This window comes from Acytostelium subglobosum, assembly GCF_000787575.1.
Source record: "Acytostelium subglobosum LB1 DNA, scaffold: scaffold28, whole genome shotgun sequence".
Lineage (NCBI taxonomy): Eukaryota > Evosea > Eumycetozoa > Acytosteliales > Acytosteliaceae > Acytostelium > Acytostelium subglobosum.
In genome coordinates, this window is record NW_012236505.1 from 66,349 (window position 1) to 91,795 (window position 25,447).

General features: G+C 43.3%; 12 protein-coding genes across 12 annotated transcripts; 6 read left to right on the top strand and 6 right to left on the bottom strand.

Annotated features, from left to right (window-relative positions):
- Positions 1 to 1,296: 1,296 nt before the first annotated feature.
- SAMD00019534_105980 (hypothetical protein) lies at positions 1,297 to 2,043 on the top strand (the record flags this gene model as incomplete). The annotated part of the gene is made up of 3 exons (XM_012894033.1): positions 1,297 to 1,358; positions 1,433 to 1,631; positions 1,711 to 2,043. 3 exons carry the CDS (start codon positions 1,297 to 1,299, stop codon positions 2,041 to 2,043), a joined length of 594 nt encoding a protein of 197 aa, XP_012749487.1.
- Positions 2,044 to 2,350: 307 nt separating this feature from the next.
- SAMD00019534_105990 (hypothetical protein) lies at positions 2,351 to 3,982 on the top strand (the record flags this gene model as incomplete). The annotated part of the gene is made up of 4 exons (XM_012894034.1): positions 2,351 to 2,434; positions 2,506 to 3,215; positions 3,287 to 3,512; positions 3,593 to 3,982. Coding segments are annotated over 4 exons (1,410 nt in total), but the record flags the coding sequence as incomplete, so codon positions are not given.
- A 169-nt stretch (positions 3,983 to 4,151) lies between these two features.
- Positions 4,152 to 5,933, bottom strand: SAMD00019534_106000 (hypothetical protein; the record flags this gene model as incomplete). Its single annotated transcript, XM_012894035.1, has 4 exons — positions 4,152 to 4,811; positions 4,886 to 5,438; positions 5,503 to 5,737; positions 5,825 to 5,933. The coding sequence occupies 4 exons, from the start codon at positions 5,931 to 5,933 to the stop codon at positions 4,152 to 4,154; spliced, it is 1,557 nt and encodes a 518-aa protein (XP_012749489.1).
- A 652-nt stretch (positions 5,934 to 6,585) lies between these two features.
- Positions 6,586 to 7,647, bottom strand: SAMD00019534_106010 (hypothetical protein; the record flags this gene model as incomplete). The annotated part of the gene is made up of 4 exons (XM_012894036.1): positions 6,586 to 6,679; positions 6,774 to 6,883; positions 6,947 to 7,195; positions 7,276 to 7,647. The coding sequence occupies 4 exons, from the start codon at positions 7,645 to 7,647 to the stop codon at positions 6,586 to 6,588; spliced, it is 825 nt and encodes a 274-aa protein (XP_012749490.1).
- Positions 7,648 to 7,995: 348 nt separating this feature from the next.
- SAMD00019534_106020 (hypothetical protein) lies at positions 7,996 to 8,732 on the top strand (the record flags this gene model as incomplete). The annotated part of the gene is made up of 3 exons (XM_012894037.1): positions 7,996 to 8,180; positions 8,365 to 8,587; positions 8,727 to 8,732. Coding segments are annotated over 3 exons (414 nt in total), but the record flags the coding sequence as incomplete, so codon positions are not given.
- A 1,710-nt stretch (positions 8,733 to 10,442) lies between these two features.
- Positions 10,443 to 10,919, bottom strand: SAMD00019534_106030 (hypothetical protein; the record flags this gene model as incomplete). Its single annotated transcript, XM_012894038.1, has 1 exon — positions 10,443 to 10,919. One exon carries the CDS (start codon positions 10,917 to 10,919, stop codon positions 10,443 to 10,445), a length of 477 nt encoding a protein of 158 aa, XP_012749492.1.
- Positions 10,920 to 11,191: 272 nt separating this feature from the next.
- SAMD00019534_106040 (hypothetical protein) lies at positions 11,192 to 14,896 on the bottom strand (the record flags this gene model as incomplete). The annotated part of the gene is made up of 3 exons (XM_012894039.1): positions 11,192 to 12,157; positions 12,248 to 12,310; positions 12,383 to 14,896. The coding sequence occupies 3 exons, from the start codon at positions 14,894 to 14,896 to the stop codon at positions 11,192 to 11,194; spliced, it is 3,543 nt and encodes a 1,180-aa protein (XP_012749493.1).
- Positions 14,897 to 15,456: 560 nt separating this feature from the next.
- Positions 15,457 to 15,699, bottom strand: SAMD00019534_106050 (hypothetical protein; the record flags this gene model as incomplete). The annotated part of the gene is made up of 1 exon (XM_012894040.1): positions 15,457 to 15,699. A coding segment is annotated over one exon (243 nt), but the record flags the coding sequence as incomplete, so codon positions are not given.
- Positions 15,700 to 16,709: 1,010 nt separating this feature from the next.
- Positions 16,710 to 19,226, top strand: SAMD00019534_106060 (hypothetical protein; the record flags this gene model as incomplete). Its single annotated transcript, XM_012894041.1, has 6 exons — positions 16,710 to 16,817; positions 16,883 to 17,081; positions 17,162 to 17,364; positions 17,439 to 17,684; positions 18,267 to 18,633; positions 18,688 to 19,226. The coding sequence occupies 6 exons, from the start codon at positions 16,710 to 16,712 to the stop codon at positions 19,224 to 19,226; spliced, it is 1,662 nt and encodes a 553-aa protein (XP_012749495.1).
- Positions 19,227 to 21,136: 1,910 nt separating this feature from the next.
- Positions 21,137 to 22,222, top strand: SAMD00019534_106070 (hypothetical protein; the record flags this gene model as incomplete). The annotated part of the gene is made up of 1 exon (XM_012894042.1): positions 21,137 to 22,222. The coding sequence occupies one exon, from the start codon at positions 21,137 to 21,139 to the stop codon at positions 22,220 to 22,222; it is 1,086 nt and encodes a 361-aa protein (XP_012749496.1).
- A 489-nt stretch (positions 22,223 to 22,711) lies between these two features.
- On the top strand, positions 22,712 to 23,800 carry SAMD00019534_106080 (hypothetical protein; the record flags this gene model as incomplete). Its single annotated transcript, XM_012894043.1, has 3 exons — positions 22,712 to 22,799; positions 22,908 to 23,482; positions 23,564 to 23,800. The coding sequence occupies 3 exons, from the start codon at positions 22,712 to 22,714 to the stop codon at positions 23,798 to 23,800; spliced, it is 900 nt and encodes a 299-aa protein (XP_012749497.1).
- Positions 23,801 to 23,973: 173 nt separating this feature from the next.
- Positions 23,974 to 25,200, bottom strand: SAMD00019534_106090 (hypothetical protein; the record flags this gene model as incomplete). The annotated part of the gene is made up of 5 exons (XM_012894044.1): positions 23,974 to 24,229; positions 24,306 to 24,577; positions 24,665 to 24,847; positions 24,913 to 25,014; positions 25,096 to 25,200. 5 exons carry the CDS (start codon positions 25,198 to 25,200, stop codon positions 23,974 to 23,976), a joined length of 918 nt encoding a protein of 305 aa, XP_012749498.1.
- Between the last annotated feature and the right edge of the window lie 247 nt (positions 25,201 to 25,447).

The window sequence follows — 25,447 nt, forward strand, 5'->3', positions numbered from 1 at the left end:
GTGGTAGGAAGTGGAAGACAAGTTTGATGATCAAGTGGAGGGTTTGTGAGACAAAGGGTTGGACGAAACAAGTGATCCCAACAACGACTATTCAATCGAATTCTTTTAATGCGCCTGTGATCAAAATCTCTCTATTTTGAGTTGCACTTGGCGAACTTGTTTTTTTTTTTGTTTGAAACAAAACAAAGGTGATGGATGGATTATCTCTTTCACTTTCTTCTTCTTCTTACCCTTTTAGTTAGTTATATTTAACTAATGATCAATCAATCTGGAGATACTGTACAGAATTTATATAACTAGATAATTAATAATTATTATTTGTATGTACTTGATTGAATATTTATATATTAGTTATTACAGACAGGCCAACACAACAATAACATCTTTGGGATTGGGGAGGAAAACCTAGGTGTACGAGTGATGATGTTGTTGCTGTCATCTACCACCAACCTTTAACTCTTAGAGTTGAGTTGATTTGAATTGAGTGACTATTAAGAATACCTTAATTAACCAAATTGATGTGCCTAAACAGGTAAGGTAGGTCACAACATTAATGTGAAGCGTGAAGTGAAGTGAAGTGATGTGAATAGGTAGTGGTAAAGGTGATGTTACTTGTACTTGATGTGTTTGGCGGCAATTCCAATCAAATAATAACCAGGTCCACACCACCATTCGTATTCACAACACAACAACCACTAAAGGGTGTGTGTGTGTGTGTGTGTGTGTGTGGTCCAAACCTCTAAACGATCAATCAGAACAAACACACAGTTGTTGTTGTTGAACATAGACCAATTTAGAATTCAATCCATTGCCATGAACGACTTCAACTTGAGACCCAGTGACATTCATTCATTCATTCATTTCAATCAATTATTCATTGTATCTGTATCTGTATGTTTTTTATATATTTATTTATATATATATATTGATATGTTATGTGTAATTTCAAGTGATTGAACATGAAAACCCAACTGACTTACTGACTGATAGGGCATAATTTACACTTGATACCATTGGGCTACAAAGTGTTGCCCCCTTTCGGTGCGACACACTGACGCTCCATACACACCAGAGAGATATTTTTTTTATTTGTTCAGTTTAGGAATAGGGTGTCGTCAACTGTTTGGTCACCATCGTCAAATTGACTCTAATGGATCGGGTGAAGGGACCTTTGCTGCTTGCATGAGTCAAGTCCATGTCGAGTTCCAATGCAAGTCAGTTAAGTTAATATTACAACTTTAATATATATATATATATCTATCAATACATATAATTACACTACTTTTGTATCAAATAATGGCCGTTTTCAATATCATAGATCAAGCTGCATCCTATGGAGCATACCATCACAACAACGTGTATGATCGGATGAACTAATGAATGAATGAATGAATTAGATACTAACAAACATTCAACTCAATAATAATAACAGTAACAAGTTCATTCACATTGTGTTTGTACCTGCTATATTGTACACTGCATTCGTTATGGTGTCATTCATTCAAGTGGATGCTGCTGTGCCATTCCTCCAAATGCTCAACTCTATCACAACATTCCTCCCAGTATCAATCACAACTCCAATTGCCCTTTTGATCGCCTCCTACTACGTCATCTTGCACACTAAGGTCGGAGTATGTATAGCCCGATGACTGACTGACTGAATGACTCACTGGTCACCAAGATTAACAACTCAAACTAACTTGTATCTAGCTTGTCGCATTCATTTGGGTGATGGCTGCCAACTACTTGGCCGAGGTCACCATCAACACCGTCCAGAACCCATTCTATTTCGCTCTGGTCATTCATGTTGTGTCTTGGATCGCTCAGTTTGTTGGACATGGCGTGTACGAGGGTCGCCGTCCAGCTTTGATGGACAACATCTTCCAGGTGTTTATCGCACCATTCTTTGTAACGCTCGAGATCATCTTTTTGCTTGGCTTCATGAACAACACTCAACAAATCGTTGAGAAGCAGATCAAGGTCAACATCAACGCCATGGCAAAGAGCACAATGGACAAGAAGAGATCCGCTACTCGCTCTTAAGCTGCTCATTCCTTCCTTCCAACACTAATCATTCGACCTGTCAAGTCAATGTATAAATAAAGCCTTGCATTGGTTAGTACCCTTACTTCTTGTGTCATGACTTAAAAAGTATATCTAGCAATACTTTGATTGATTGATAGGAATGTGTGTGGGTGGGGTTAGTCCAGGGCCTTGATTGGACCCCCATTGTGGTCCTTCAGGAATTGAATCAATAATGGGTCTTGATGATTGAAGTCTAGATGGAGTGTTGAACAACATCAATCATTCAATCAGTCACTCAATCAATCAATACTTAATTATTACAAAGATGAATAGACATTCTATAACAGCTTTGATGTTGCTTGTGGCCATCTCTGTTGCCCACAGCCAAACATACACCTCCAACTGGACTGTATGTATACATGCTGCTGATGTCGCTGCTGCGCCAACTCACTCACTCATTAACTCACCTTATCATACCAGAGTATCAACTCTAGACCCAACCCAGCTTGGTATGATGAAGCCAAGTTTGGAATCTTCATTCATTGGGGAGTCTACTCTGTGCCTCACTATGCTGATTTAACTGATGGAGCAGAGTGGTACTGGTACTGTGTCTACAACCCAGATATGGACGGTGGACTGACTGCCGCCTACCATAACAAGACCTACGGTCCTGGCTACCCCTACCAGAACTTTGCACCATACTTCAAAGCCTCCATGTGGAACCCAGATGATTGGGCCAACCTCTTTGTGCAGTCTGGCGCAAAGTACGTCGTGCTCACCTCCAAGCATCATGAGGGCTACACCTTGTGGGACAGTCCACAGGCCTGGGGCTGGAACTCTGTCGACATTGGCCCTGGCATGGACCTGGTCGGAATGCTGACCAAGTCAGTCAAGAATGCAGGACTCAAGATGGGACTATACCACTCGCTCTACGAATGGTTCAACCCATTGTATCTAGCTGACAAGGCATCTGGATCTCCACCATTGACCGATGACTACGTCGTTGAGGTGCTCCAGCCACAGCTGCGTGATATCGTCAACAGGTATGAGCCATCCGTTGTCTGGGCCGATGGTGAATGGGAGCAACTGTCCGAATACTGGGAGAGCACAGACTTCATCTCATGGCTCTACAGCAACAGCAGTGTAAAGGATGATGTTGTCGTCAATGACAGATGGGGAAGTGAGACAAGGTATGTAGCATCTATTGATTGCCCGATTGGTTGTGTCGGTCATGTGACTGACATCTCATTTGCCATGACAGAGGTGTCGACGGTGGTTTCTACACAGGAGGAGACAGGTATAACCCTTTGAAGCTCATTGGCCACAAGTGGGAGAACTGCTACACCATTGGATCTTCATGGGGCTATGATGCCAATGAGGACCTTGCCGCAATGCAGAATATCAGCTCACTTCTTTGGGAGCTGGCTTCAACTGTCAGCTGTGGAGGCAATCTCCTCTTGGACGTTGGTCCAACCGAGGATGGTTTGGTAAGTAGTAGCATGCCGACCATGCCCATACCCAGTCACTCACTCGATCACTTGATCAATCTATCATACGACACGAACAGATTCCATGGATCATGCAAGAGAGACTACTTCAGATGGGTCAGTGGTTGAGCTACAGTGGAGATGCTATCTACAAGTCATCACCTTGGAGAATCCAGAATGATACTGAGGCCATGACAACTTGGTACACAGTCCAGAACACAACGGGTGTGGTCTATGCCATGGTGTTTGGTTGGCCAGAGGACAATGTATTGATTCTGGAGACACCAATCACCACCAAGGAGACAGAGGTTGCAATGTTGGGATGCACCAACGCCGCCAGCCAATGTAACAAACTCAAGTTCACCGGTAATGGACCAACCAGAGCTGGTATCAAGATTCAACTGCCACTACTCAACCCAATTCAGTATCCTCCATTTGGAGTCTACACATTCGCTCTATCCAACATCCACTAAAGAGTCTTGTGTTTGGCAACACGTGGTAACACGCTCGGAAACACGCGGAAACACGCGGAGACATGTAATAAATAGGGCGTCTTTAATCAACAAATGAATGAAAGCAATGAATGAATTAATGAACGAGAATGAACCGCACCTGCTGAGAAGCAGCTCGACAAATGTATTAGAAGTTCTCCTTGTGGTAGTGGAATCGGCAAGAGGTTGATTTGGTAAAGTATGTACAGTTCTTGTACAGTTCCTTGGACAACATCTTTGGACCACAGAAGAAGACACCGACGTCCTTGCCAGCATATCTCTGTGAGTAGTCGGCAAAGATCTCGCTCCACTTGGGCCTGCCAAAGTGGGTGGGTGCCGAGAAACCGGTGATCTGGTCGCGCGCCTCCTCATCGCCGCCGGCGTACATCACGTCTCTGACCTCTTGCGAGCTGAGCGCGCCTGTCAGATATGGGTTGATGTCGAGGAAATTGTTGACATTGTCCATCTCGAGCGCGCCAATGATGCCACTGAACCACTCGAACGAAGACCTGTCTCTGCAGATCCAGAAGAAGTGCACCTTCTCGATCATCTGTGTCGTCTGGTACTGTCTGGACAGTTGGAATCTAATGTTCTTGAGAATGGAGGCGAATGGTGTGATACCGATGCCGGCACCAACCAGCATGACGTACTTGTACTTGAACACCTCCTCGGATGCCGTTCCAAATGGTCCATCAATTCGCAGGATGGCCTTTCCATCCGGGGCATTCAATACATTCTCCTGGACGATGCCCATTCTCTTCTCTGGGTTCATCAGTGTTGATATCTTTCCAGTCCAGTTACCAACAACCTAAATAATGATTGATTGATTAGAATCAAGTTTGATTGATTGATTGATTGAGTGAGTGAAGCGAGGGAACTTACGTTGATGTGACAAGACACAAAGTCTTCATCTGGAGCAGAGGTGATGGTGAATGGATGCCATTCATTCTTGGCGATGGTTGGACAGTTGAGGAACAGGTATTGACCTGGCTTGTATCTGAACTTCTCCACCTTCATGCGCAGCTCGATGGTTCTCGATGGATGTTGTCTGGCCATGAGCAAGAGACATGCCTGCTTGGATCTGGCAACTCTGACGATTCTCTCGATGAGGTAGAAGGCCACTGGACCAACGACCCACATCCAAAAGTTGGCCTTGTCACCAAGCAACTTGGCCAGACCGTGAACACAGATTAGAACAAAGTAGAGGACAAACAGGTGATGTGTGTACCAGAAGATCTCAAACATTGGTCTACGAATGGACTCGATGGCCGATGAGAACATTAGCACCATTGCCAGTACTGCAACGTGGCCTGTTGAACCAGACAGTGACAAAAAGGCCAGAGACCAAGTGCTTCGCACCTCAGTGAATCCCAATGGTTCCAATTGCTCAATGGGTGACTCAGACAGCACCAAGAAGTTGTGATAATGTGCCATCCTATGATTGATTGAATGAGTTAGTAAGCGTGATATGAGGTGGCCGGGGAGACTACTGATCTTACACGTGAGAAAAGGTTGCACCAGCAATGACCCATGCAATCATCTTGTGGAAGTGAATGTTCTTGTCGATTGGGATATAGTTGTTGACGAATGTACCTCTGAGCCATGACAAGAAGTTCCTCAGCACTGGAATCAAAATCAAAGCCGAGTCCAGTTTGATCATCGCTGCAGATCCTCTGGCAATGCAAACTCCATATCCAAGCATATCAAACAAGTCTGGTCTTTTATATCTGTAATCTATATATTATATATATTGATTATCACCATGTGGTTAGCTAACTGTCAACTCGTTTGCCATTCAATCGATAGGTCCAATCAACATACATATGAATCTTTCTACAAACACAACGATGTTTGCAGCAATGAACAGGATGATGAATATCAACTTGGGTCCATCATTGACCCAATACTTCTTAAAGCCTTCTTGACCCATGTCCTATTTGATTGATTGATTGTCGCGCCTGTTGTTACAATAAGTGTTGATTGATTGATTGAATGTGTGTTGGGTTGGTTGATTGATATAGTACTACAAGGGACCTGGAATTGCGTGATTTGATTGATTGATTGATCGAATAATTGATACAAGTAATAGTATAAATAACTAATATATATATAATACAAGTACAATTACAAATGAATGAATGGAATGAATGGTACTTCTGCAGAATAAGAAGAAGTGGAGGATGGGTTTGTAATTTGTGTGTATGTTTGTGTGTGTATGTATTTGTAAGGTATCCTGCAAAAATTGGAGATACAACACACTTTTACATATCGTATTCACGTTGTCGTCCAGTCCATTCCAACCATCTATCCATTCAACACCACCATTCAAAGACCAAGCCCAAAGACCTCTAATTTCAAACGAAAACTAATAGTTCAAATTAAAAAAATAGGATGACGTTATCACCAAAAGTCACCTAGATCCTTGGGTCTGAGGGGCAAGTCCCAGTTTGGGGGTTGGATGGGCCACTGGTTAGTGCCGTGTTCGCGGGTCTAAAGCCAGTACTAGCACTATCAACGAAACAAACAAATATCTGTTCACATCATTACATCTTTTGAAAGTTTGAAAGAGATAATAATTATTATTAGAAGTTCTTCTTCTTGCTCTCAAAGTGTTTAAGTAGGTCTTGATGTCTCTTGCTAGGCAGTCTTCTCAAGTCCTTCTGTAATGTTGTCTCCCTAATATATAGTTATAAATAATAAGTTGGTGATTAGTTATACATCCATCCAGTAATCCACAATGTAATAATACATAATACAAGTTATAACTTACTTCTTGTAGAAGCATACTATCAAGTAGAATAGTATAAGTATGATGATTGTTACCAACGCTGCGATGTATTTGAGCAGACTCCAAGAGTATACTTTGTTGGTGAATTGATTCTGGAAGTTGACGAGTCAAGAGTCAATATTGGAAGTTATCGCTAGCAATGATGATATACATACCAAGTCTTTAAGCTTCTGGACTGACTTCTTCTTCCTGTCCTCATCGCATGTCAGTTGATCACATATCTGTGCATTGAATATTACATTTAGACTCTTGCTCTTCTCTTGATTGAGTGGGAAACAGTTGTACATTATACCCTGGCAGAAGTATTTGAGCTTCTCCATCTTTTGTGTATCGCAAGCAATGTTGGCAACATCCTCTCTACAGTTGAATATCTCACAAAAGTCTCCAAGACATACTGTAACATTCTGTTTGATTGATCGATCCGCATCATCATTAGCATGAATATATGTCAACATGAAGAGATAAGAGAGAGTCTGAGACATACCTCTGGCACCAAGTTGGCATGAACATTCTTTAGATGTTGATCGAGGAAGTCTTCAGACTTGAATTGTTTGGTGCAATTGCGACACTTCCAAGTGCCGTATAGGTTGATCTTTTGTGTCTCGAGATAGGCCAGCATGTCTGATCTAGGGTTGAACTGACAGTTGTCGGGCAATTGATATGAATGATCCAATACAATTGGATAGAATGCATTGTCCAGTATAGCTCTGACCTTTTGTGATAAGTCTGTTGAACAATCACGATTCAACTTATTCGTCGTCATCCTTATATTATCTGGTGTCGCAGTCTCCTCTCCATTCGTCATCATCACCATCATCAACATTATCATCAACATCAGAGTTGTCGTCCAAGACATAACAATCAACTTCCTACTTGACATCTCTATATTGTAATGTATATGATCACATATATTGTATATGTATATGTATTTATCCTATGGTCGTTTGATTGTATGCCAATTTGAGCGATGATCAACTTCACCTCTTAATTTGGAAGACATTTGAGTATTGACGAACTTCGTTAATAGTTACAAAAATCAAAAATTAAATAATGTGTGGTCAACGAAAAAGACAAAGCGAGGAAGAGCTGGCTAGCGAGGAGGAACAAGAGGGTAGGTATCAAAGTTGATTAAGTTAGCAATCATTGAGAGTTTGTGATAAATATATATAAATACCAACAAAACAGATAATATAATATATAAAGAATGACAGAGTCAAAGGAATTGTTCGTTTCACCAATCTCCCAGCCAATGGCTGACAAGAAGCTCACAGAGAAGGTTCTCAAGCTCGTCAAGAAGGCCTCAGGTGACAAGAAGGTCCGTCGTGGTGTCAAGGAGGTCGTCAAGGCTGTCAGAAAGTCACCAAAGGAGATGAAGCTTAACAAGAACAAGTATGTATACATTAGCAGACACACTCAATCATTCAATCAATCAATCATTCAATCAAATGATCAAACAAACAAAACATGATAAACAGTGCACTGTCGACTGAATGATTGTTTGATTGATTGTGCGAATGCTCGATGATACCGAATGAATATGAATACTGACAACGTTATAATTAATAACTTTTAGGATCTGTGTCATTGCTGGAGACGTTTCACCAATCGATGTCATCTCTCATATCCCAATCATGTGTGAGGAGAAGAATATCAAGTATATCTACGTTCCATCAAAGGAGGAGCTGGGCACTGCCAGCGCCACCAAGAGACCAACCAGTATCACCCTGGTCGATCTGGACGACGAGTCCGAGCACAAGACTCTGCTGCAAGAGTGCGCAGAGAAGATTCCAGCCCTTGTAAGTACTCCATCCATTATTATTATATTGCACACGGCCGGAGGATCTGCAGCTGCAGCAGGACAATGATGGCCATTTACTAACATAGCATTCATTCATTCATTCGATCAATCAATCATTCAATCAATCGACATTTTAGACTCATTAATCATATAATTTAAAGAAGAATAAAAGGTTTGGATTGCACTTTGTTAAGATAATATTTATAAGTTATACATGTTTGTTGCTTCCACGTGGAAGCAGGTCATTTGAGCACTGATTGATAGGTATCAAGTTGTATGTATGATGTTCCTGGACGTGGACCATATGGATCTAGACCTGGACTGTTGTTGGAGGCAATGGCAATGGCAATGGCATTGGATCTTTGTTGTTCTTCGAAGCAATCAATCTTGTGGACAGCTTCCCTTAACTCCCTTTTCTTCTTACACTTATTTACTTCATAAACTAGTCTAATTATTATACATATAAAAAATAGTATGGTACCAACGGAAATAAGTGCAATAAATTTTGGTGAGGAGTTATTATCTTTTACATCGGTCAATGGATTAACATCATCTACATTATTTGTTGTCGAATATGTTGTTTGATCAAAAGAGTCCAACACTTATTATTGTTTGCCAGGATGTGTTAATATAGATTGATTGATCAATTGATTGACTGAGTGAGATTGTTGTTATACATACAATCTTTGGGCATTAGTATATATGATAAAATTGACATGGAATATATCTATATTAAAGTAATAATCAAGGAACATTAATAATTAAGTTCATTTAGTTGTTATAACTAAAGGGTGACCCTAGGTTCCATTTATAATTTGATTGGTGAACAATCACTTTGAAATTCAAGCGGCATGATCAAAAGCCCAGACGAAAAGTTTTGTCTCGACTGGTTAAGATAGAGTTTGGTCCCTGGGACCACTTTTTCACAAACACAACCAATCGATCAATGTACAAAGTGACGACCCTTCAATGGGAAGTCTAGAGATTTATTAAATATCGATTGAAGTATATAATGATTTTCCAGTCGTCTTTGGTGGTATATAGATTTGGGTATCTTGTCCATGGAAATTATAATTATTATTATTAATTGTAGGAACTAAACTTTGATATCCTCCACTTGATGATGATGATGGTAATGCTTGTGTTGTATTGTTTCGGCAACAATCATATGATGTATTGGAGATAATAAGTGAAAATGAGGATGATGAAGATGAAGATGATGATGTTGATGATGTAGTATTGTTTTGACAACAAGTTAATGGTTTCTCTTCCGGCTGATCACAACAATAACATTTAGTAATACCATAACATAATCGTATAATAAATATAATTATAACTATTATTGTTGGTATTGATATTCCAACAGCTGTTCCTGTTGATGTCATAGTAGTTTTGATATGTTAAATATGATATATTTAATGGTAGTCGTAGTGTAGTAGTGATAATGATAATCTAGAATGTAGTGTAGAGTGTTAATGATTATAGTATTATGAGTGAATGCAGTCAGTAGATCCCGTATATCCTTTTAACAATCATCGGATTCATTGGTCATCTTGGGGAGGCAAGTGATCACTCAGTTTGATCACTTTTTTGATTGATTTTCAAAAAGACAGTCATTCCCAATGGCAATACCAAATCCTGTTCCCTAGTTAAAGTCACTTGGTATCTCGAGAGGGATGTATCCTACCAATGATTAGTTGATCATCAATGTCCAAGAATGGTAAGTGTGATACCCAGGGAATGTCCCCCCCTCCCCCTCCTTCCATTCCCAAGACTATCAATTGACAAATAACTAACTACCATATGGATACTGATAAAGAAAGATAATAAAGGTTATTAAGGTTTATTATAATTTACATGAATTGATAGGTAGTCTGTTGATATGTGACTGGTGCGGATGGCATTGGACACACTTGAACGGGTGGCGGCTGTACGTACATTGGTGCAGGCTGGACGTACATTGGTGCAGGCTGGACGTACATGGGTGGAGGACATGGTGGTGGTGCACAGTGGGTGGTCTCCACGCTAATACATACGCCTGCGCTCAGTAGGGCTGCACGTCTCCATCTAATACCCAAGATTATTCTGATTATAATGGCAACGATGATGAGGAAGATGACTATGGGCAGGACGATCTCGAGGCCGATCACGGCGCCAGTCAAGCCGGGTGAAGGGTCGGGTGGGAAAGTAGGATTGGTCACACAGAGCTGGCACACATTAGTGTTTGGATATGTTGTTGATTTCTTTAGGAAGCCTTGGCATTGGAATCCTGCACCATAATATACACCACAATCATCATTGAATACTGATACTTCGCAACAATCTGTCATTATTCCTTCTTTCTTTCCTTCCTTCCTTTATATAAATATTATCTGTTTGATTAACGTATCCGTATTGTTGAATGAATGAATGGACAATAGATTGTGAACCACCCTTTGGATGGACCATCCAACGAGAGTGCCTCATTCCGATCGTGATGAGGGAAAAACAATCAAAACTTTTTGTTCGAGTTCCAGGAGCCGCAACAGGATTTTGAGCTCAGCAAAACTTTGATCAAACAAAGAAAGGGCGCCACCCTTTTATGGGTTGTGGTTTATTTGTTCTATTTGTTCTTGTTGTTGTTGTTGGATCGTAGTGAAGGCATGCGTAGTATGGGCAATGGAGAATGTTGTTTGTAAGAGGTGGCGGGTGGACTCATCTGTGGAGGCGTGTATGATTGAGGACTTGATCCAGATGGCACTTGAATCATCGGTACCCTTCCACCACTACCGCTAATATCTGATTGAATGATTGGTGAGCCACCAGGTCCACCAGGTCCACCAAGTCCACCAAGGCCAAGGCCACCAGTTGATGGACTGTTTAGCGATGAGTTGCTGGCAGCCCGCGAGAGACTCTTCTCCTCGACGTAGAATGATTTGATCAAACCTTTGGCACGAGCGCCTTCCACAACGGATGGGAAGCGTTGGAATGTGAATCCACCAAAGGGCATCGATCTGAATGAGTCAATGTCATCGACAGTCGTGTCAGGATGGTGACTGGTATCGGGTGTCACAGGCACTGCCGCCGCAGCGGGCGAGGCAGGGGGCTGTTGCGTGGCCACCTCCACGGCCTCATCATAGTCGCCCTCTAAGTGGACATCATTGTTTGCGTCCTCATCAATGATATCCATCGCGTCTGAGAAGTAGCTGGCGTCAGACTCGCTCTTGACCTGTGGGATGAATGGCGGCGTGATGTTCTTGATGTTGTCCCAGTCGATGTCGGCAAAGTATGGATGCGCCTTGAGTTCCTGTGAGGTCAGTCGTCGCTCAGGCTCGCACAACAACTTCTGCAGGAGATCTTTGGCCACGGGCGAGAAGTACTGTCCGAGGTAGTCCCAGTCCAACACTTTCTTCCAATCCATTATATTCTTGAACACTTCCTCCACTGTCTCTGCGGCGAAAGGTGTCTCTCCAAACAACATCTCAAACAGCACCACTCCAAGCGACCAGTAGTCATACGTCATGTCATATCCCTTGCCTGCCAACATCTCTGGTGCCATGTACTCTGGTGATCCGACCTTGGCGTACGTCTGTATGAATTGATTGATTGAGTGATTGATTGGGTCAGTGGGATCGTTCCAGGATGTGATCAATCGCCAGTCCACTTTGGATGAACATACCACATGCTTGACCAACTTCTTGCCACTCTTGAATCTTGGAATCTTTGGATGAGAGTCGTCCTTCTGTGATGGGTGTGAAGAATGGATGGAGGTTAGTGCATGCCAGGCCATGGTCAGTGAGAGAGGTACACTTACACTGTTGAGCAAGTTCTTCCAGGTGCTGTAGTACTTTGAGTTGTGAGAGAGGAAGCCATCCTTACTAAGACCAAAGTCAATGAGCTTCATATGTCCACAGCGATCAATCACAAAGTTACTTGGTTTGATATCGCGATGGATGTAGCCAAGCTTGTGAAGTGACTCAATGGCCAACACCATCTCGGCAAAGTAGAATGACGACATGTCATCAGAGAGCGTGACCAGGTTGGTGAGCAGTGAGCGGAAGTCACCGCCACAATGATACTCCATCGCCAGGTAAAGGTAATGTGAGTCCTCGAAAGAGTAGAGTAGTCGCGTAATCCACTGGTTGGCGTCGTCGCGCGTCGTAGTCGGGATCATCATCACTGCCTTTTCCTTAGAGACCGATGTCATCTGGTTGGCGCGATGGTACGCCGTCTTGCGTATCACCTTGAGTGTCACAATCTCGTTAGTGTCCTTCTTTGTGGCCAGATACACGGTGCCAAAACCGCCCTTGCCAATGATCGACAGCTTGCGGAAGTCGCTTGAGCCAATGTGTGCGCGCTTCTGGCGCAGGTATGTGCTCTCCTTGTCCATGTACTCTCGCAGACAGCGCTGCCAGGCGATCGAGTGCTCCTTGATGCCCGACTCGCGCAGTGCCTCCAGCAGGTTATCCATGCGCCGAGTGCGCTGGGCCAAGTAGCTATTGAGCTCCTGGTAGTAGTGATGAAAGTAGTTGTCCAAGATCTTGATGCGCTCCTTGCACTTGGATGAGATCTCCACGCTATCGTTCGACTTGGAGGAGCCACCTCCACCACCACTGCCGCCACCCTTGGTGCTCAGCTCGGTGCAACTCATCATCAGAGGGCTACTGTAGCTGCTGCAACTGCTGTATGAGAATGTGTTGCCGCCTTCACTGCTGCGGGGTGTGAGGAGGAATGGATCGTCGCGGGATGAGTCTGGACTGGCGCACATTGTACTGAGGGGCTGGTTGCCACTGTGCCCTGATTGTTGTTGGGAGCCAGAAAGGAATCGACAGTAGTAGCTTGGCGACCAACTTCGACTGATGGATAGCATGCTGGATGTTAGTGAGGCGGGCTTGGGGCGTGGTGTCTCGGCGACCAGGCCGCGGAGGTCGGGCAGTGTCTCAGACTCGTGCACGACAACCTCGTTGGGCATCTCCATCAGATAGATTTTCTTGGATCGCAGTCCAATCAACAATGTATCGTCCTCGACATAGTCGTATATGTTTGGTGTGCTGCATAGTTTGAGTAGTTGTTCGTTCCTGTCAATCTTTGGCGCCAGGTATTTGATGATGTCCTTGGCCATCGTCGTGCTGGTGACCACCTGTGTCCAATAGTTGGTCCAAAGTTGGCATGAGTTGAGACAGAGCGAGGATGCGTTGAGTGGATCGGCGTGCGTTTGCGAGTCCATTGCCGCGGCTGTATGCGTGGGCTGATCACCTTCATCGTCGGGGAATGATCCACCTGTAACCTCCTCAAACACTAGCGGCACAAAGTAGATACGAATGATTGATGAGACTGGTGACGAGCCGGCTGTACATCCACGTGTCTCTGGAGAGGAGCTGAGTGGCGAGGAGCTAATGCCTCGCACTGGCGAGCCATTGTGACTGCCTGTGGCGCCGTTTGATGGAGGTGTCGACGGCGCTGCCATCACCCACTTCGATGGTTTGCGCTGCAAGTGGAACTCTGATATTGATCTGTTGAGTGAGGTGGTGGCCAGGTTGTTGTTAACTATAAGATTTGGCGATGTGTCGGCGTCTAACTGTTGCTGGAGCAGGGCATTGGAGTTGTCTGGTGGCTTGGGGTTGGCTGAGCCCCACCAATGATGAGTGCCAATCTTTGGTAGTGTTGGTGACAAGTCCAATTGAAGCTTCTTAATGTCACTCATAAGTTGCGGAGCCGATGTTCGAGAGTGTAGCAGTTTGCCCTTGCCACTTGGTCGCGACCATGTTCGGACCAGTGTAGGCTTCTCGTCTTGCTGTGCAGATGGCGGAGATGTTGAGGAAGTAGTGACGGCGTCTGTTTCATCGATCCACATTGCTCCTGGAGTCGATGGGCCACCACTAATGTTGAGGGCCTCGGTGATCTTGACTGGCGGCTCGAAGGGCGAGGGCATCTTGAACTTGTCCTTCTTGGACAACAAAGAGTCCTTTCGTCCTTTGATCAACTTGCTTAAAGTACTGCTCCTGCTAATGCGTGTCTGTTGGCTAGGTATGTCACCACAACTCTGACTGCTGCTCAACTTCTTGGGATTGGTTTCGCTATCATTCGGGTTCGACATGGCCATCACGTCCCCAGAGTGTCGAAGTTTGTTACCATTGCCACTGGCTCCAGATGACGACGAAGACGATGATGATGAAGGTGACAGCAATGAGAATATGTTCTTCAATGATCTTTGCTTGGACAGTCGTTTGGCACTGCTTCCACTGCTCTGTTTTGAATGATTTGATGTCTTTGGGTTGTCTGGATGAAGTGATGGCATTGAGTTTGATGCCCTGATACGCACTGGCATTGATTGATCATTGCTGTTGTTGCTGTTGTTGTCGTCGTTATTATTATGGATATTGCTCGTGCTACTAGTTTGTCTTAATCGTCTTTTGTTTATAATGTTGGTGAACCATGTCAGTTTGGATGATAGTGTTCCTGATGGCGTGTGCTGTTTGTTGGTCTTTGTGTCTCGCGACTCTTGAGCAAACTCTGCTTGAGTTTGTTGTTGATGTTTTCCAACACTTGGTGATCGTGCATCATCAACTAGATCACCTGATGCTTGATTGATCATGGTCGTCGTTTCCTTTTAAATAATAATACAAGATATAATGTACACACTTATAATAATAATACAATGTTATTGTTTGTTGTCGGTCTCTGTTATCATCCTGGATGAACAGTGAGTGTGCCAGACAGAGTGTTAGTCAATTCCAAGTGTTGATTGATTGTTGGAATAGTTCCAGCGATTATGTGACCTACAGTTATTTGTTTGTTTGATTGATTGATTGATGTAAATTGATTGATTGATTGATTACTCAATCACTATCTTTAACTCTAACTCTCTTAATCTATTCCTTATTATTATTCCTGATGGCGCATCTGGATGTTACCAATGAAGGGTGTCACACTTTGGATGGGCAAGCAAGCAACAAGGTTGCCGGTGTTTCTTTGGGTGGTTGGACGTTGTTGGTTGAGAATGGAAGGAGTCAAAAGTTGTTTGGATGGAGATCGGAGTAGTAATGGATCACTCTGTGATCTGTCGCAAAAGGAGATGAATGCAATGCTTGTGTGGTCCTGTTCCTCTTGAAACGTGGGAGTCGCCACCATCTTTGGAGAGATGCGTGTGTGATTGATTGATTGAGCCAATCACATCAATATTTGTGTGTGTATGAGTGTGTGATGGTGTCTGTTGAAAGTGTGATCGATCACAACAACACACTCTAACACACACAAAATCAATCAAACAACATGACAGGAACATACTTAATTATATTACTCTATAAATAGAGAGACAGAATGCATGAATGAATGAATGAAGTTGTTAAGGGGCTGGTAAGTAAGTCACTTTACGAATGTAGAAGTAGTGAAGTAGTGGCCCCTTTAAAGGACCGACACTGGATAGTTGGGCGATAACCAAATTAGGAGGAGGGCGATAACCGGTCCCCGTTGAAGACTCGGGTACAACAACTTGTTCACTTAATAATGATCATCATCATACGAGTCATGATTGGTTGTGCAACAGTCGCGACCTTGTCTTCTCTAATCCACAAGCTACCTACCTTCTATCTACCATCTATCTTCTTTGACTTTCTGTGTCTACACGAGTCGCGATCACTCGACTCCAACAACAACAACAACAACATTGTTTAGATGTATGAATGAATGTATGAATGAATGAATGAATAAATGAATGTTACACTACGCTTAGATTCATTGCTTTAAAGCTTTGAACAATAAACTCTGTGGATAGTGTATTTGTTTGTTTGATGTCTGGTCTACTGCACGAGACATGACATATGATATGACATAACAACATTGTTGTAATGACAATACCAATATCATTGGCGCAGCTTGTGAAGTGAACATTTATTAACACATACACAAAGTACCAACACCAAGTAGACCGCAAGTATTGTGAATGAGTCTCATCAACAGCACATCTTGTCAAAGGTTTGTTTGACACCTTCCGCAACCACACACTTTAAATTTAATTTAAGTGAACTTGCATTGTTAGTCAATGTTCATTTATTACTCTTAACTCATACATACACATATACATACATACATACATACATTATAATACTTACTTCACAGATACATAATACAACCAAACAACAATGACTGTTAAGCATGTGTTTGAAACAGTGCAAGTAGAGTCATTGCATAGTACAAAGAATCATATTGTACAGATAGACTCAAATGCAAAACCAGCTCAAGGATTCAATGTATGTCACGTCATGATATCATGACATGTCATTCGGTTCATAATATTAATATTATGTTTATTTAGTTGTTGATTGATAATAGGATTCAATCAATTCCAGTGTTTGACCTTACTGCCAACAAGTATAGTGGATTCTTGGACATTCGCGATTTAGTATCATTCTCATTGTTCCTCTACGACAACAATGTAAAGGCAGAGACACTTTTGGATCTAGTCAACTTTGGTGTCAAGATGTTTAAGCATCAAACAGATGTATCAGTAACATGTAAGATTCATTGGTTTCTCCCCTCGTCCCCTCGTCCATTCACTCATTCACTCATTCATTCATACATTCAATCTATCTAGATTTGTCTCGCAGGAATCCTTTCAACTCAATAATGGTTGGTTCCAACCTGCTAAAGGTCGTTGATATTCTGTCAAAGGGAACACATCGTGTGCCCATCGTTGATAAAGATGGAAAGCTGGTGGATATCATCTCACAATCATCAATCATCCAGTTCATTGACAAGAATGTTAACTCGTCAATGTTGCCAGAGTTGGATCAAAAGGTAATGGATGACATGGAACATTTCTTAAACTATGTTTCATACTCACTCACTCATGCATCATTATACCGATCTAGATCTCCCAATTGGATTCACTTGGTATCTCCAATGTGACTTCGGCCAAGAATACATCTTTGACGATCGATGTGTTTAGAGTGATGGATGTACAGGGTAAGAGTGGCGTGGCAATTGTGGACGAGCAAGGCAAGCTCATTGGAAGCACGAGTAGTGCCGATCTCAAGTTGTTCATCAACAATCCATCGACGGCCATTCTCCAACTGCCTATAATGGAGTTCCTCAATAAGATCAGACTGCTCAATGCTGTAAGTTGTTTGTCTTGAATCATACGATACATCATATGATATTCGTTGCTAACAATTACTTTATAATTATATAGACTCCATTTATATATTGTACAGTTAATGATACATTGAAAGATGTAATTTCAAAGATGGTGGCACATAGGATACATAGGATATTTATTGCCAACACAGACTCAACACTTTACAAGGTCATCAGTATCACTGATATATTGAACTTTGTCATGAGTAGAGAAGGCAACGCATGACCTACCTGTTACAAATCATTCAATCATTCATTCATTCATCCAATTCATTCATTCATTCAAACAATCTATCAACTACTCAATTTATATATATATATCCAGCCTACCAACCATTCATTCTCATTAAATAAGGATCAAGTTGATATGATCAAACTAGTTTGATGAAATCAATATGTATCCAACTTTACTAAACATCAAGATTTGGTCCATGGAATAATGTCAAGTGACACTCGATGTTGGTTCTCCAGGACTCGAATGTCAATTATTCACTTCAATCACATCATATTTGCCAGATTAATGATTTATCCTTGTGATTGCCACCGCTGACGCCACATTTGAGATTGGTGGAGGTATCTGGGATGATACATTGGTCAAGCAAGGCACTTACGGCCCAGGCAGTACACGTTTAGTTGGCGTCAAGTTGGAGCTTCAAGACTCCACTGGCAAGGTGTTGAGCACCATTCCATCGAACCAGGACAAGACTTACTCATTCAAGGGATTGAAGGCTGGAGACTACTGCATTGTTGCCTCCCAGCCAGGATTCACACCAACTGTCAAGAAGAACCAGATGGCCTTCGACTCCAATGGCAAGTTCTGCACCAAGGTCGGTCCATCCGTCACTGACGCACACTTGGGTATGATTGCATCCGCTGACGCTACATTCGAACTTGGAGGTGGCATCTGGGATGACACCATGCTCAAGACCGGTACATACGGTCCAGGCAGTCCTCAACTGCTTGGCGTCAAGCTTTAGTTGCAAGACTCTGCTGGCAAGGTACTCAAGACAATCGACTCGAACACTGAGAAGACCTACTCATTCAAGGGTCTCAAGGCTGGTGACTACTGTGTCGTCGCCTCCAAGGCTGGCTACAAGCCAACTGCTCTCGCCTACCAGAATGTCTTTGATGATAAAGGAAAGTTCTGCATCATACTCGGACCATCCAAGACTGGTGCCAATCTTGGTATGATCTCGACCACAACATTTGAATTGGGTGGTGGCATTTGGGATGACACCATGCTCAAGACCGGTACCTATGGCCCAGGCAGTCCTCAATTGATTGGCCTCAAGTTGGAGCTCCAGGACTCTGCTGGCAAGGTTCTCAAGACCATCGACTCCACCACCGAGAAGACCTACTCATTCAAGGATCTGCCCCCAGGCAAATACTGTGTCGTTGGATCCAAGCCAGGATACAGAGTCACTGCCCTCGCCAACCAGAATGTCTTTGATGACAAAGGAAAGTTCTGCACTACTCTTGGACCATCCAAGACCGATGCACACTTTGGACTGATCAAAACTTAAGACCTCCTACCTCCATGAATCGCTAGATCGATCATTAATAACAATAACTCAATATTTCTATCAAATAAAATAATAACAATGTTCATTCAATAATAATAATAATTATTATCTCGAAATGTCCAAAAGAGAGGACTCTTAGTGTGTAGGGACCTCGTTTGGAAATCTCCCCTTAGCGTCAAATATAGATGGTGAGATTGTGTCATCATTGATAGGTTATATGTGGATGGACATATGATCACCAACATGAGACCCTTCGATCATCTTGGTCTTCTATCTTTGATTCCATCTTACCCCATCCAAGCACTCATTGGGCCCGCCTCAATCAATCAATCAAACCACATTGATTCATACAAAAGATTGACATGTCCTCATTGGTTGATCTTCGCAGGTGCCTGCCAATACATTCAATCATTCATTCCAATTGGAGTTTTAAGTAAGTAACTATCATCAATGATGTGATGTTTGTTCATTCATTCATTCTCCAAAAGGGAACCAATAGTAAAAGAATGTTGGGATGTGTGATCTCAATCAGGATCATTCTCTTGTGATCACTCACTCATATGCAACTCCATCCCAATAGATGATGACGATCAAACATATACCCTGTTGAGTGATGATACCACCTCTAATCTGACTTGGGTCCCAAGTAACATTTCTCAAACAATGTCACTTGATTACCAAGGTCCATTTAATACCCTAATGACATACTTTTGGGTATTCATCATGTCGAAACATTTCTTTATCTTTCTCTATCTTGATAGGTTATAATTTATGTTTAATGTCCGAGTTAGGTCAACGTAGGTGGAGGGGGAGGGCGGGGCTCTGAAGGAGTGGGGCCATTCACTCATTGGTGGTGTTCCGCCCAACAAGGGCGCAAACCCTTTGCACCACCCACAAGTCGCGAAACGAATTAATTTATGTTTTAGAGGGCGGGCAAGAAAGAGATTGATTTGATTGGTTTCAAGGCAGGTCATGTGATTAAAGGTGATCGTTTTCTCATTATTATTCAGGACACAACGGTGGAGCTGCGAGAGACACCTCTCACTCGTTTGGTACAAGTACACGTTTGAAATGGGCGTTCCCGCCCCGTCAGAGTGAATGCTCGGGACCCTATAACCTCTCAATCACTTGTGTTTCGTCGAATAGCAAAGATGGGAGTGGACCCTAATCCACTCATCGCAATCGTTGATGAATGAATGAGTAAGTGAGATGAGTGGCTATGAACGAAGCGCGCAGGGGCGACACCGTCAAGGTTAAGATACCAAAGGAGGAGCTCAATCAATTTGGAGGATGATCTCGGATTTGAGCATCGTCAGACATGTATGTTTCGGTGTCTCCCTATGCGGGGCTCTCGCCCCACATCACTCCTTTCCAAGGTAAGGGCGATGTCCTACCTCCTCAACATGTGGAAGGTGTTTTGGTGCACCTACTACCCTGGCGCGGCCTTCTAGCCCCCAACAACACCCTAAGAATAGGGAGTCAGTATTACCCTGTCAGGTCTCAGTTTGATCAATTTTGATTGACTTGTGTTATCATTTATCATAGACTCTGGCGAGTAAGGTGTGTTGTGGCCCACTGATGATCCAGGAACTCGTGGTGAGAGTGAGTGAGTGTTGCCTTGGCAAGGATGTTATTAACCTAGACCCTTACACGGTATTGTCTATGTTGAAAGGATGGTCCAAACTACGACCGACGACCGAAACACACATCCGCACCCCCAGCCTACCTATCTTCCGCCTCCACATCCTATACCTCGGCCTCCACACCTCATAATAATTGCGTAAATAATTTGATACCTGTCTGGAAACGATCACTATTTAAACTGGACACTTTCTGATCATTATTGACATGTTAAACATCCACATCAAATAATAATAATAATAATAACAATTATATAATTATAATACAAGATGAAGTACACTCTTCTCGTTTTATGTTTCGCCTTGATGGTCGTGCTGCCACTGGCCTCTGCCCGTTGTGCCTCCAACTCGCTCGTCCGCAAGGAAGTTCGCCAGATGACCCCAACCGAGCTGTCCAAGTACATCAACGCCGTCAAGCTTCTCCGTAACTTGACCTCGCCAACCACCCCAACCGTCACCAGATACGACACCTTTGCCGTTATCCACGTCACCCAGAACAACCGCATCCACAGCGGCGCCAACTTCCTCCCATGGCACAGATACTACCTGAAGCAGCTCGAGTTGCTGCTCCAGTCCGTCACCAACGACCCAACCATCTACATCCCCTACTGGGACTGGTCGCTCGACTACTTGAACCCAACCGCCTCAATCCTCATGACCGACGCCTACTTTGGAGGCAACGGAGGCTCCGGTGGTTGTGTCACCAACGGCCAGCTCGGCAAGTGGAGACCCAAGTACAACAGCAATGGACAGTTGGTTGACCACTGTCTTCCACGTAGCTTCGGTTCCGACATGAACAACTACCCATCGCCCGCCACCCTCAACTCGCTCATCGCCGGTTCCACCACCTTCTCCACCCTCGCCCAGAACGTCGAGGTCGGCCCACACAACCTCGTCCACAGATCGATCGGAGGAGACATGACCACCGCCATCTCCACCAACGATGCCTTCTTCTTCTCTCACCACGCCATGGTTGACCGTCTCTGGGCTAACTGGCAGGATGCCAACCCAGCCCTCGCCAACACCTACAACGGACGTGACAACACCAACCGTCGTGTCACCCTCAACGACGTCCTCGCTGGCTACCCCGGCATCACCGTCACCCAGGTCATGAACACCACCACCATGGGCTACTGCTATGGCAACGCCCCATCGACCGCCGCCACTTTTTCTGCTCTCTCATCCCAGACCATGGACGCCGCCTCCGAGGAGCCACTCCCACACTGGCCACCAGTCTCTGAGGAGTACATGATCGCCAAGGGAATTGACCCAGTCGTCCAGGCTGAGGTTACTGCCCGCATCAACTCAATCATTGACTCCCTCAACGAGGCCAATGGATTCACCGTCTCCAAGTAAAAAGGAAACTACTCTTCTTCTTCATACCCATCCCCCCTCCCTTCCTCCTTCCCTCTCCCCATCCCATCTTCCGTTCCTCCTTCCCTTCATCATTCCCCTAATCCCCTTTTCTCTCCATTCCTTCCTTCCTTCCATGTCCACTTCCCATCATCACTCCTTTTCCATCCCTCTTCACCTTGTCATTCACATTTGAATTGATTTGTAAATATTGTATATATATATTTATTTATTTATTATTAATTCTATAATATAATATAATATATGTGATATGATTCCATTTGGAATAATTCACCATATGAGCAACTTGTGTCCTTTGAGGCGGAAGATGGATGTGTTGGGTATTCCGAATCCATCGAAGACACAACCCCCTCGACACAGAAAAGATATTTTTTTGATTTGAATGAACATCAACTTTGCTTAACTTGAAAGTGAATCACTTTATCAAACTCAGAACACATAATTAATTAAGGTTATACATAATTATATATCATGTCTACTACTGCTACTACTCATCATCAACTTACAATTAGATCAACAGTCACTCTCACCAATGGAGTAGAGATGCCTCTCTTTGGTTGTATGTATCAATCAATCAACGATTGAATGAATGAATGAGTGAATGAATGAATGAATGAATGAATAGATAGTTATAACATACATTATACTAATGATGATAATATGTTAGTGGGATGTTATGAGGTTCCTGTTGATGATGTAAAGAATGTGTTGATCAGTGCATTGGATTGTGGATATATATCCATTGATACTGCCTCTGTATACAAGAATGAGGAAGCAATTGGAATTGTGCTTAGAGAGCTGTTTAGTACAGGTGCTCTAAAGCGTGAGGATCTGTTCATTACGACCAAAGCATCAAGCTCCGAACAAGGCTATGACAAAGCGATGGAAGCTTGTGCAAACTCACTCAAGCGTCTTGGACTGGACTACGTCGACCTCTACCTTGTTCACTGGCCAGGCGTTGCTGGCAACCAGCCAACTGACCCACTCAACTCTACCACCCGTGCCGAGACCTGGCGCGCATTCGAGACTCTGTACGAGCAGAAGAAGTGTCGCTCAATTGGCGTCAGCAACTACACCATCGCACATCTCGAGGAGCTGTTCAAGCAATGCAAGGTGAGACCAATGGTCAACCAAGTCGAGTTCCATCCATTCCTCTACAACAAGGAGTTGATGGACTTTTGCCAGAGCAACGGCGTGGCATTGGAGGCATACGCATCATTGGTCAGAACCAAGCAAGACTCTGTAAGTTGTGACGATCACCATCATTCAATCAACTCAATCAACTCAATAACTCACTTCCAATCAATCATTCATATCATGTAGCTTCAAGACAAGGTATTGGTAGAGATTGCTACCAAGCTTCAGAAGACTCCAGCTCAGGTCTTGTTGAGATGGGCAATTCAAAAGAATGTAATCGTCATTCCAAAGTCCGTCAAGACAGAGAGAATCCAAGAGAATGCCAACATCTTTGGTTTTGTCGTCCCAGATGAAGACATGACCACTTTGGACAACCTCAATTGCAATCGTCGTGTCTGTTGGGATCCATACACCATTCTATAATGTGTCCAACCAAGTGGATCAATTGAGATAGAGAGAGGCACAGACAGGAGATAGATAAAGAGAAGGATAATGAATGCCTAAACATCCATGCGTGTCTTCATTTGGAGAGTGAGGGAGAGGAGAGAGATATAGTTATCATTACAATTGGGGAGGGATCAGTGATGACTGATCAATCAACGAGGTAGGTCGTTAAGAGCCACAGCATTGACAGCTTTGGTATGGCCAGAGTACGTCTTGACAGGCTCGCCCTGGTGTAGCTCCCAGAGCTTGGCAAAGGTGTCGCTGCTGCCAGTGACCAGATATGCTGAATCATTGGAGAAGGCGCAGTCCCATACCCATCGCGCATGTCCTGTCAGTGTCTGTATCACATTGAACTTCTTTGTGTTCCATATCTTGACTGTATGATCAGCTGATGCTGTTGCCAGTAGTCTGTGATTGGGAGATGGTAGGGAGGGAGGGTCAGTGATTGAATGATCATTCAAACAAACTTGATTGTGATACTCACTTGGTATCTGGACTGAATAGACACTTGAGGATTGGAGCGTTGTGAGCCTCAATCTTGGTCAATGGATCGAAGCGGGAGGTGTCGTCCTCGCCCAATCGCCAGACAAAGCATTTGCCCTTGGTGTTTGATGCCACGACCATTGATCCATCACTTGATATCGACAATGATGTGATACCATTCTCTCCATCTGGAACCAACTCTCTACTGCAAGAGTTTGATATCAAGTCCCATACTCTAATACTTCCACTTTGATCGCCAGAGATTAGTTCAGCCTGTGAGTGTATATAACAATGTGAATGTGAATGAGTATCTTGTTCGCGACCAATCGTTCAATCGATCATTCAATGTTTAAACCATACTTGATTAGGATGTAGTACAACACAGTTTACAGGGGCGTTGCACTCATAGTCGCGTTGACATCCAGGTGCCTTTATATCCCATATCTTTACAGTTCCATCCTCTGAGCTTGTATACATCCATTTGCCCTCCTTCTGGAATCCAACACTTGTTACATTGACCTTGTGTCCATCGAAACTTGTGACCTATATGTATGTATGAGTATATCAATCGATCAACGAGTCAATCAATCAATCAATCAAAGACATACAGGGTTGTTGTTGTTTGAGTTGACTTCGAATAGTCTTGTCTGGGGATAACCCGCTGCCGCTATATAATGTTTATCTGCAGTGATCTCCAATCTGTTTATATGCTGTATATAGTGTCATGGTCAGTCAATCAGTCAATCAGTCAATCAGTCAGTCGAGTCAATGAGGGTCCAACTCAAACATACAAAGTCTCCACAGTCTATTGACCTGTAGCAACCTCCACTTGGAGGGTCCCAAAACTTGATAGTATGATCATAGCTAGCTGTTGCAAGAATGATTCCAGCTGGCATTGTTATTATATGTATATGTATGTTATAATTAATGTATTACAAGAACAATGTAATTTAATGATCTTTGGGTTGATTAAAGTCAAAGATCCTTCAAATGAACAATAACGTTACATTTGATTGGACTTGTGTTGAAGTGTGGGTTCTTTTTTTTTTGATGATGAATGAATGAGTCTGCATCATTCACTAACTCACTACGCACTTTGTTTTTCTTTTTTTTTGTTGTTGCCCTGGCAAAGCGACTCAGGTT